Source organism: Camellia sinensis, chromosome 1 (assembly GCF_055761805.1).
Source record: "Camellia sinensis isolate YWXY chromosome 1, ASM5576180v1, whole genome shotgun sequence".
Lineage (NCBI taxonomy): Eukaryota > Viridiplantae > Streptophyta > Magnoliopsida > Ericales > Theaceae > Camellia > Camellia sinensis.
Genome location: NC_138961.1, coordinates 252,105,128 through 252,117,781, shown reverse-complemented (window position 1 = coordinate 252,117,781; position 12,654 = coordinate 252,105,128). Strand labels below are relative to the sequence as shown.

Here is a 12,654-nt window from a genome sequence, read left to right as displayed (position 1 = left end):
ATGAAAGAGGGGCATGCGGCAGCACACACAAAAAAATAAAATAAAAATTCCCAAAAAACACATTTTTCCAAAAAAAACAAAGAAAGTTGAAAAAAAAAATTAAACACATTTTTTTGTTTTTTGTTAAAATATTTTATGAAAATAAATTCAAACTCTATTTTATAAAAATAGTTTTAAATATTTTAATTTTTTTGTTATGTATTTGGTTATGATTTGAGTGTAGAGTTGTGAAAGTAGTATGAAGTTTCAAATTATGTGTTTGGTTATGAGTTTTAAAATAATTTATTACTTGAGTTTTATTTTATGTGTTTGGTTACGATTTGAGTTTATAGTTGTTTTTAAATTTAAATTATTAACATTTTAAATTATTTAAATTTTTTGAATATTTAAATTATTTAAATTTTTTTGTTAAAATAATTTTTTGAATATTTAAATTATTTAAATTTTTACGATTTAAATTTTTTGAATATTTATTTTAATTTTTTACTTATTAAATTTTTTAGATTATTTTCATTATTTAAATATTTAAAATAAAATTAAAATTAAAATTAAAATTAAAATTAAAATTAAATTAAATATTTAAAATTAAATTATTTAAAATACACAGGACAATAAAATAAATAAAAAAACGCATGAAAACCCCCGCCACGTAATTTAAAAAAAATGAAAATAAATAAAAAAACTTAAACTTAAAAAAAACTTAAAATTAGCAGTTGCCACGTAATTTACAAATAAATAAAACACATGAAAATCCATTTGTCAAATATAAAAACAAATTAATGTATACAAATAAAAAAAATTACAGAAACGTAAATTAAAAAAAAAGAACGACAAAAATACGCCTCCTTCAAAAAAAAAGGAAAAAAAAATCAAAAAATCAGAAATTAGCATTTGTCACGTAATTTACAAATAAATAAAAAAAATAATGTGTACAAATAAAAAAATTGACAAAAACGTAAATTGAAAAAAAAATAAGGACAAAAATATGCCTCATTCAAAAACATTTAAAAAAAAAATAAAAACTTAAATTTACCATTCGCCACGTAATTTACAAATAAATATAACACATAAAAACTCATTTTTGAAAATTAAATTAAAATACACAGGATAATAAAATAAAACTAAAAATTAAAATTATTAGCATTATTATTATTTTAAAATTAAAATTTAAAATTAAAATTATTATTATTATTATTATTATTATTTTAAAATTATAATTAGTATTATTATTATTTTTAAAAAAATTTAAAATTAAAATAAAAAACACATGAAAAAATCATTTGCAAAAAAATAAAATAAAATAATTAATTAAAATATACAGGATAATAACATAAAACCAAAATAAATAAATAAAAAACATTTAAGCAAAATTTGTCAAATCCAAACCCAAAATAAAAAAAAATAAAAAAATAAAAGCCAAAAAGGGCATAATTTAACATGAAGACACCCGACCAAAAAGTCAAAAAATTAAAAAAAATTAAAAATTTATTTATAAATCAGGTTTTTTAATCCTAAACTAAAATAACCACAAAAACCAAAAATAACCCACTTCTCAAACGGAGCCTCTTAACATTGCTCACCATCTAGCAAAACGTGGTTGCAGGTCTCATCTCTGCGTGTGTGTGTATATACATGTATACTCTGTAATCTGCAGTGTATGATATCTCTCTCTCTCCTTCTCTTTATCTCTCTATGAGTATCTGTGAAATTACATACATGGACATGTATAGGTGTATGTAATACTTCTGTCTCATTCTCTCTCTCTCTACGATTAGGTTGGTTCTGATGGGAAACGAGTACAGTCTCAGGAGTGCTGCCGAGAAGACAATGGGCTCTTTGAACGGTGTCGTTGGGATCGAATTTGTTAATTTGGATGCGGAGGAGGAGAGAGAGGCGGTTTTCGATGAAGCCGTGAACAAGGCCTGCAAATTTCTGGGAAACTTGGATGCTTTTGTCCATTGTTATGCTTATGAAGGTAAAATTTCACTACTTTCCCTGACTGTTCCTTGGAATTCATTAAAATCTTAAATTAAAGAGAGCACAATTATAAGTCAACCAAATATATATCTATACTATTATAAAGTGAACACCTCTTACAGTGTCCTGAAGCTTTGTTTCTTATGTTGCCATGTGTTCACTTTTTTATTTAAAATTAAAAAAAAAATAGATAGATGAGTGGTGGGGACTTGAACCTTAGACTTATATCAAATGAATAAGATTCTTACCACTTGACTAGCATAATATATAATAAATTTTTTATTTTATTTTTATTTATTTAAATAGCACACGCATCGCGTGTAGCAACCGCTAGTATATATATATATATATATGTATTGAAGGCATGGTAACATGAATTTTGGGGACGGACACGAAGGATTCAAGCCAAATAATGTTGGAGTTGGACATGAAAATTTTAAACATACAAAATTTTTATGCAAAATGATCATCTGGAATATGTGCAATGACATTTATGCAATTATTATTAAATGAGCCACATCACTCTGTACGGTATTACCTTTTTGAAACGGTCAAATCCAAAATAGTACTAGAGAGAGATCTTCAATAGTATTTAAATTTATTTAAGTTTCCTTTTCCGTAAGGTTTAGTTTACTTAAAATGAAATAAGTAGAGAGTGAAAGTGGTGGAATGCATAAGAAATTTAATTTTCTAGTATAAGGCATATTAGCATTGTCACAAATTTTTTATTTCTTGCTAAAAACACAAGAAAATATAAGAAAAATTGAATGTGTAAGTTAACCACAACTAAATTTTTCTATATTTTCTTACAAAATTTTCATCTTAATCAAATGGTTGAAAGAAAAAATATTTTTTTTTTCTATTTATTTTCTTTCACTTCATTTTCGTTTTTTGCCAAATTTTCTTTCTAATCAAATGGAGCCAAAGATTTTACAAGGAAAATCAAATAAAGTTGTGAAATAAACTTCTATGGAGACAAGTATTCCTCTGTTTCCTGTTATGTAACTTGATTTATACTTATTTGTTTCCTTGTCAAAAGTTTTATGCATGAATATCGAATTAAACTACTCTCTCTACTCGGTTGTGAGAGGGACAAACACTCCTACTCTTTTCTCCAAATTTTAATTGGACACTGATGAATTTTTGATTGTAGTTAACTAAATGAAACTTCACTTGTTTTCTTGGGCTTCTTTTAAAAATCTTCAGTCACTCAATAATTTGAAACTGTGAAGTATGGGCAATCTTATTGATGTCATGGGAATTAAAAGTAGGAGAAGGGCACTATGATGCAATAAGATACTTGAACTCTAACCTCGAGAAATACGCAATATGCCATCCATATGGTTTTGAAAGTGAGATTACAGCACCTTGCGAACCAACCAAGACATTTATGTTCGGCTAATTTGGTAATAATTTGTGTTGCGGATCGGGGGCACACCAGGGAACTCAAACAAGCAATAACACACAAGATTTAACGTGGTTCGGCAAGTCGCCTACGTCCACGGGCAGCGGATTCACTATATTGAACAAAATGGTAAGAATTACAACACTCTCTGTAATTCTCTCTCTTTGCTCTCTAAGCTCACACCTCTCTGTTATCTCAGCTATACCTCTCAACTCTCTTTAGCTTCTCTATATATAGAGATTACAAATCCAAGAGAGAGTCTTTGAAATGAGCTGGCTGCCAGCCCATTGTTGTGCTTTCGGTGACTTTCCAGATTGATATTTCTCAGGGCTTCTCATGGCCTCATGGCCAACTCACATGGCCTCATGGCCAATTTGGTCTGAGGGAGATTATTGGTTGTTAAACCTGTCAACTTTACGCAGATATATTTTCTGAAATCTATAGCATGGATATGGATAGATTTTCTAAAATCTATAGCATGGATATGGGCATACAAAACTTCAACTTTTTGACATGCATACAAGACTTCAAACAATTTCTAAAATCTATAGCATGGATATGGGCGCGCGCGCATACGTCTTCACAATGCACGATGATTAGTGTTTATATGCATTACTGTGGGTATATATGGGAGAATAATGTTGTCTTCTCTTTCATTTTAAACTCTATGAAAGAACAAATACAATGACTTGGACAATTTTTATAAAACTTCTTGATGTTTGTTAGCTTTCTTATTGAGGTATGGTATAGATGGGAGTAAGCAGATCTTTTGCTGTTGATTATTTGAAACAGGAAAGATGCAGGACCCTTTGCAGTTGGCCGAAGATGAGTTCAGAAAGATAGTCAAAATAAATTTCATGGCTGCATGGTATTTATTAAAGGCTGTAGACAGAAGAATGCGAGATCACAAATCAGGAGGATCCGTTGTATTTTTGACCTCAATAATTGGTGCCAAGAGAGGCTTATATCCAGGATCTGCTGCATATGGTTCATGTTTGGCAGGGTTGCAGCAATTAGTTAGGGTAAGTTAACTTCAATTTACATACTTTACCAGGTATTGGATTTTCTATCTTTGCTAAAACTTTGTGCTCACCTACAAATTGCACAAGGGAGGCCCTTAACTAACATGAATATTTTGGGAATACCTTGAAGTTTTGGGATTTGTACGCTAACAGAGAGGACTTCAGTTTGGTAAAAACATGATCATTTTTTGGTGCCATGCTTGGTGTGTGTATGACTTAACTTAGCTGCTACATTGTTTCAGCTCTGAATATGTTCTACTAGCAGTTTTGTTGGATCAGGAAAACTGAGTAGAAAGCATTCACTTATAATTTGTCTCACCATAATGTGAGAGTCCTCATCTTTTTTGTTGGAAATTAGATGAGTCTGACATTTTGGAAACATATCGACTTGATACCAGAGTCGATTACAGGTTCCACTTGCAAACCGTCACAGCAACTTGTTATTATATATGTCCATTTTTATTTTTTTATTTTATATAGAGTTAAAAACTGTTTGGACAATAGATGATGATGTGATGAATATTATCAGACATCAGCAATGGAGATTGGGAAATACCAAATAAGGGTGAATGGGATAGCTCGTGGGTTACACCTAGATGATGAGTTTCCGTTATCAGTGGGGAAGGAGAGGGCGGAGAAGTTGGTGAAGGAAGTAGCCCCACTGGGCAGATGGCTTGACGTTAAGAATGACCTGGCTTCTACTGTCATCTACTTGATAAGCGATGGGTCTCGCTACATGACTGGATCCACCATATTTGTTGATGGGGCCCAGTCAATAGTAAGGCCTCGGATGCGATCTTTTATGTAAGAGAAGTAATTCTATGCCCAAGTGTACGGCCAGATGTTACGATTTCGTGATTAATAAATGAGGTGGGGTTTATAATTTCACCGAGGATCCTCTAGAGTGAAATTTTCTTAAAGTTTCCTAGAGTGCTATATTGTGTGGTTGAGATTTACTGGCAAGTCACATCAGAAAAATTGATGTGACTTGCCAGTAAATCTCAACCATACACTGTAGCACTTTAGAAAATTTTAGGAAAAAATCACTCTAGAGGATCCTTGCTCTTATAATTTTGTATTGGGTGATAGAGGTAATAACATGGTATATAATAACGTATTGTGATTGGTCAGTAACACGAGTCACTTGGTGTTGCAAAGGCATTGGATAATTCTCCTATATCTTAATAGTTTTATTGTTCTGTTTCATGTGAAAAAAAGAAATGGTGAGGTGACATGGCATGTAGATGAAGTTGTTGGGATAAGATCTTGCTGACGTTGAGCACTAGTCTGTTCATTTGTGTACAAAATTAAGTTGTAAAAATATCCTCAAATTTAAGGTTGGTTTTTTTTTTTTTTTTTTTTAAAAAAAAATTTTTGTTTTTGTTTTAATGTGATTGGTGGCTAGGGATGGTGGGAGGAGGAAGAGTGAATCAAGAATTATTTTGACAATTTTAGAAATTATTGTCAATTTTTAAAAAAAATAAAAATTACCAAAATGTTTTGAAGTGTAAAAAATAATAAACAAATATAGAAAACAAGAAACGAACAAAGGGAAAAGTCCTCCGTAGCCTGTCGTTGGTCTTTGAAAACGTTGAACGCATCTGACGAAAACATAAAAACAACAAAAAAAGTATCAAGAAAAAAAAAAACCAAAAATGTGGAAGGTAGGCACGCAGGCAGGGTGAGATTAGGGGAAAATATCAGCTTAAGGAAACTGTGGGCAGTGGGTTTTTGAAATTTTCAAACAAAACCAGAAACAATAAGCTAGGATCCGGACATGACATTTGTTTTATCCCAATTTACTTTTTACTTTTTACTTTTTACTTTTTACTTTGTCCGTGATAATTGTATTGATTTAATGGATTTATTATTAGGATTGATTTGGCCTCCGTTTGGGAAGTGGGTTGGTTTTTTAATTTTTTAGTTTTTTTTGACTATTTTAGCCTGGGCTGTTTGGGAAGGATTTTTTGATTTTTTAAATTTTTTGATTTTTTTTGTGAGAGAAGAATGTAATGATTATGGGTTGGATGTGATATTTTGTTTTTTGTGGCTAAAATACCCTATGTTGTCTTTTGTGGCTAAAATAGCCAAAAAAGTCTCGTTTAGCTCTTGCCAAACGGAGCCTTGGGAAGTTGATTAAAAATTATTTTTTTATTTTTTTATATGTAAAAAATATGAATAATAACTTAAAATAGATTAAGAATTAAAAATTAGCTTTTATTTGACTTTCCAAATGGTCTCTTATTATTTGTAATACGATATTAGTACATAAAATAATAAACAAAACAGAGAAAAGAAAAAATGGTTTGTCATAAAATTATTATAATAATTTTTTTTTTATCATAATTTATTTTTCATGAGTCAATACTTTGGGGGTGTTTGACATGTTTGCTTGGATCACAATCATTTTATTTAAGTCACATTATTTCTTTTTACATCACTTTAAATCTAAACTATATTTCACATTTACATCACCTCTCTACCACTACATCACTTCAAATTTAATTCATATTTTATATTTTTTCATAAAAAATTTAAAAATATATTTATGTAAATCATTCGAAACACCCCTTCTATTGTTATTTATTTGTTAAGTTTGTTTTACTCTTTATTATCAATATATAACAGTTGTAAAGTGCGTTCGGCTAGAATGTTATCTTCTCCATTGTATATCTGTAATCGGGATATTCTATTATATGTCATTTAATAGTGAGTATAATATGTATTTTTTATTTATTTATAATTTAAACTAATTATAAATTTGTATTTTCATTTCATAACTATTATTAGATATGTAATAGAAATTTTCCATTTCATACTCGTAAAGCCACTATAAATATCATTTATGAACAAAACTAGATTGATCTGATAATCATAATATTTTTATTTGGGCGAATTACACTAACAGTCCCTATAGTTTGGGGTTCGTGTTATTTTAGTCCCTAACTTTTCAATTGTGACACATTTGACCCTGAATTTTAAATCTTGTTCCAAATAAGGACAATTGAAGATATTCACCTTACTTGGTTTCCAGTTTTCCAAAACACTTTTCAGAAAATTCTACTTTCTTATTTTCTTTTTGTTTTTACTGAATTTTTTTTAATATTTTAAGCAATTTTTTTACTTTTTAGACACACCTAACACAAATACACCTAAAAAGTAAAAAAATTGTAAAAAAAAAACTTTTAAAAATTCACTAAATACCAAAAATATAAAAAAAAAATACAAGAATTCAGTACATTTTTTGTATTTTTATGTATTTATTAATTTTTTAAAATATTTTTTCACAATTTTTTACTTTTTAGATACATCTAAGTAAGGTGCATCTAAAAAAGTAAAAAATGTTTAAAATTTTAAAAATATTCACTAAAAACAAAAAAATACAAAAATAAAAAAGTCAATTTTCAAAAAACTTAATCTAGAAAACTCAAACCAAACACAGTGATTATTACTCAATTTCAAGGATAAAGTCGTCAATTTGATAAAATATAAACTAATTTGACAAAAATAAATGCCAAAAAATATTTTTAAAATTTTTAAAATTATTTCTACTGATCCAAACTAAAATTATATAAAATTGATAAATCTTTTACGTATTTATTTATTTTACCAAATTAATTTTTATTATGTGTTTGGAAGATGATCATGTAATGGATGGTTGTTAGGCTTTTAATGTGTAATCGATATATTTAATATATGAAATGTTTTTAGCTTTGGATTTTTTGATTTAATGGATTGGTTTAATATTTAAATCAAAGTGTCGCCATATTTGACTTTCGAGAAAATAGAAACTAATTTAATGAAAATAAAAACAATCATCCATTACATGATTATCATCCAAATACATAATAAAAATTAATTTGGTAAAATAAATAAATGTGTAAAAGATTTATCAATTTTATATTTTATCTTTGGTGGTTAGAAATAATTTTTAAAAATTCAAAAATATTTTTTTAACATTTATTTTTGTCAAATTAATTTATATTTTGTCAAATTGACTATTTTGCCCTTGAAAATGAGCAATTGTATTTTCAATTGTCCTTATTTGAAACATGATTCAAAATTCAGGGTCAAATGTGTTACAATTGAAAAGTCAGGGACCAAAGTGACACGAATTCCAAACTATAGAGTCTGTTAGAATAATTTGCCCTTTTTATTTTAGGGCAAATTCCAAACACCCCCTCGAGATTTGGTGAAAATACAGATTCTCCTGAGGTTTGAGAAATTACAAATTGCCCCCTGAAGGTCAAATTTGCATAACAAATTAGGGGGGAATCTGTATGAAAATAAAAACCTCAGGGGGCAATTTGTTATAGAAATATAAACCTCAGAGAGCGGGATGTAATTTCTCAAACCTCAGAGGAGAATCTGTATTTTCACCAAACCTCAAAGGGAGTGTTTATAATTTGCCCTTTATTTTATTACGTTTGTCTCTAAAAAAATAGACGACAAATAATCTACTAAATTTTATTACGTTAAAGATTTCAAATAATCTACTAAATTTTTTACCAAATCTGGTGTGAGACCTATACACATGTGAGATTATGTGAGTCATAGTGAGAGGTTTGGTAAATTATTTGGGTCCACAACATTTCTCTAAAAAATATACTATCTATTTTTTTTAAAAAAAAACATATATAATGAAATAAAAAAATTTATGATTATTAAATTGATCTAATTTTTTTTATAAATAATATATATAATTTTTTATAAAATAAATCATTTAAATTACCAAAATCTATATCTATCTATCTATATATTATATAAGGAAAATGGGGTTTCTAACTCACAAGTCTTGTGGGAGATCCAATACCTCAATCTTAATTTCCTAATTTTTTGATTTCAAAAAAAAAAAAAAAACTTAGCAATTATTGACTTCTCCCATACACACCATTTTCAACTTCTCCCATACTATTTAATTATTTTGGAAATAATAATTATCCTCCATTTTCAATTTCTCTCATACCTATTTAATTATTTTGAAAATAATAATTATCCCTTAATTTATGGATTTTAAATGGAAAGATAACAAAAATATTTCATAATCTCTCGATTGTAATTTCTCTCACCGATTTCCAAAAGAAAATATTAAAACTTGCTTTCATTTTTTCTCCCTAAAAAAATCAGATAATATTTTTCATGAGAATTGTGGTTATATATCTATATTTTATATATTATATTATAACATAACCAAAAAAAAAATTAAAAATTAAAAATCAGATATATAAATAAATAAAATTAATAAATATTATTTTTATTTATTCAGTTAAAATCTTTCTTTTGCCTCTCAATATCCAATTTTAAATTTTAAATTTTAAAAATCTTTAAAGTCTATTTAAACAAATCTAATTTGAAAATATTTCAGACCATCATACTTTAAATAAATAAAACTCACATGTCTATCACATATCTAACTCACATCATAACTTACTTAAATAATAATAATTAAAAACAAATAGAAACCATTGATAAATTAAATTAAAAAAAATAGAAATCCACAACTCCATCTTAGATAAATTGGGAAAAAAAATTAATAGAAACCACACAAAAATAAATAAGATAAGAATTTATATACAGATATAAAAAAGATATGAAAATATCTGAATTTGAATTATGATTTAATAATATGATTATCTATTTTTTTTTTATGTATATCTATCAATTTGTAATCAATTTTTTTTAAAATCAATTTTTAAGTCTTATTTAAAGAATAATCTGATTAGTCAACCCAACTCCTAAACTTCGCAAGCACTGGTAGAGAAGTTGACGGACTAGGCGGGGCGAGGTCTAAGTTGTTGGGAGGTAATATCCTACCGCTTTATAAATTTATTTGTTTTTTAATTTTATTTTTTTCCTGTATGATTCTCTTTTTCTGTTGTTAGTTTGGTTTTGGTTTCGATTTTAGTGAGATTTATGCGTTTGTTTATAAGTTTACATGGTGGAAAATAATTATTGGTGATGATAGTTGTAATTGAAGTATCTATGCCCATCTTTGATCAGATTTTATTTTTTTTAATGAAAAACATAAAATTTAAGTAAAAAAATAGGTATTGAATTTTTTTTTTTTGTTATTTTATTTTATAGAAATGTGAAAAATTATTGGAAATTCAAGATTGTACTGTAACATTAGATTTTCGTATAATTAAGTAAATTTAAAACTTTTAAATATTATTTATGTTTTTCATTTATATTCTCTTTATATCCTACTATACCAATACTGCTATTTATTAGTTTGTTAATAATAATTCAATTAATTGAAAATAAAAGCTTAGTATAACTTTTCATATATATTAATTAATTTGTTACCACTATATTTGTATGTAATAGCATTCCATATAAGAATAATCTCCACATATAATTTTTAATTTTTTATGTGATTAAAATAGTCTATCTTAAAATAATATATAGAGGAGTTAGATGACTTCTTTTATCCCTAAAAACCCAATTTATTTATTTTTTAAACTTTTTAATTTTTTAAATTGAGACATCGGTTGTTTATGTCCACAAAACAAAATTGATAAACACATATCCAAAAGTTACATATTTTTTTTCTTTTTCTTTTTTTTAATATGTAGGATATTTATAAATAAAAAATGTTTGACACCTCAAAAAACTTTCCGTAATCCGACTTATAATTATGTGGTTATAAGTGTCAATTTTTTTACAAATATGAGAAGAAAATTAATCAACTTATACATTTCAACCAACCACATACTCAAACTTTCACTATTTTAATATGTTATTTCATTATAATTTCAATTAAGAGAATCTTCAACCCTTAATATTTTTTTTATCGAATTATAATTTAATAAAAATTTAAAAAGATGAAGAGTTAGAAATTATTGCTTTTTCATCAAAACTGATGAAAAGGAAAAAAAAAATTGGAATAAGAATGAAAATTATTTTAAAAATTGATAAAAAAGTTAATAAAAAAGTTAAAGTAATTCACATCAAATCAAAAATTTTATTCAAATTTAAAATCAAATTAGATAAAAAAAAAATTAAAAGAAAATGATGAAATGTTGGAAATATTCCAAAACCTTTTTATTCTTAAAGACTAGAAATTTGTAGCAAGATGTGAAACTCTGCCTCCAAATAATCTTGTCCCCTTGTCTCCCTGTCCCAATTCACTTACTATCATTGGATCATATGAGAATTCCAAGATGTGAAAATCTCAAAACATATCAAATAGTTGTGAGTGAATCGGGACGGAGGACAGGATTATTTGGAGACAGATGATCCTTGCATAGAAATTCGTGTACGTGTTATATTCATATTGTATTTTTAGTTATGAAATTAAAATCAAAAGAAATGTAACTTAAATTATTAGATTAATAACAGAAATATCATATCAATCATTGTTAAATATCACTTCACTTCACATTTAATAATAAAATTGTATATTTGTCCTAATTATAATTTTTAAATTTGTCTATTTTCATAACAATAAGAGGTATATCATAATTCATATAACCTTATTTAATTAGATTTAACTTTTATTTATTTATTACAAATTATCAAAATTGCACTAAATAGATTTATATATATATATATTTTTAATTTTTTTAAACTAATAATTTTAAAAATTATAAACATAAAATTCAACTTATAAATTTTATATCTATCACAAGACAATATATTAAATTACTTCAACATATTTATAATAATTTTTTTTTAATTTATAAAATTCCGTACATAGATCGAGTTATCACTAATCTATACTATATATTAAGTAAAAGGGGATTTTTAACCCTAAGCCTTGTAGGAGCTCTAATCTCCCAATCTAAATTTCTTGATTTTTTGATTTAAAAAAAAAAAAACCTTAGCATTTATTAACTTCTCCCAATCCCAAAGTCTTACCCTCATAATAACACTTTAATGCATTAAGAATAAACATAAATTTTTTTTTTTGAAATCCAACACATCTATACTATATATTAAGTAAAAGGGGGTTTTTAACCCCAAGTCTTATGGGAGCTCCGATCTCCCAATCTAAATTTTCTGATTTTTTGATTTAAAAAAAAAATCTTAGCATTTATTAACTTTTCCCAAATCCAAGTCTTACCCTCATAACTCATAATAACACTTTAATACATTAAGAACAAGCATAAATTTTTTTTTTCAAAAGTCCAACACATATGATTATTATCAAAATATTAAACTTTAACATAGTATAATAAAAAAAAAGACATTTAATTCCTTGAAAGTCCATCACATATGATTATTATCAAAATATTAAACTTTAATATA

General features: G+C 26.5%; 1 protein-coding gene across 1 annotated transcript; it reads left to right on the top strand.

Annotated features, from left to right (window-relative positions):
- Nucleotides 1-1,785: 1,785 nt before the first annotated feature.
- LOC114285190 (uncharacterized) lies at nucleotides 1,786-5,212 on the top strand. The gene is made up of 3 exons (XM_028228218.2): nucleotides 1,786-1,975; nucleotides 4,175-4,404; nucleotides 4,934-5,212. The coding sequence occupies exons 1-3, from the start codon at nucleotides 1,786-1,788 to the stop codon at nucleotides 5,210-5,212; spliced, it is 699 nt and encodes a 232-aa protein (XP_028084019.2).
- The last annotated feature ends 7,442 nt before the right edge of the window (nucleotides 5,213-12,654 follow it).

Coding starts and splice junctions, on each gene's coding strand:
- LOC114285190 (XM_028228218.2), top strand. CDS start 1,786: ATGGGAAACGAGTACAGTCTCAGGAGTGCTGCCGAGAAGACAATGGGC. Junction 1,976..4,174: donor CCATTGTTATGCTTATGAAG/GTAAAATTTCAC, acceptor TATTTGAAACAG/GAAAGATGCAGGACCCTTTG. Junction 4,405..4,933: donor GGTTGCAGCAATTAGTTAGG/GTAAGTTAACTT, acceptor GAATATTATCAG/ACATCAGCAATGGAGATTGG.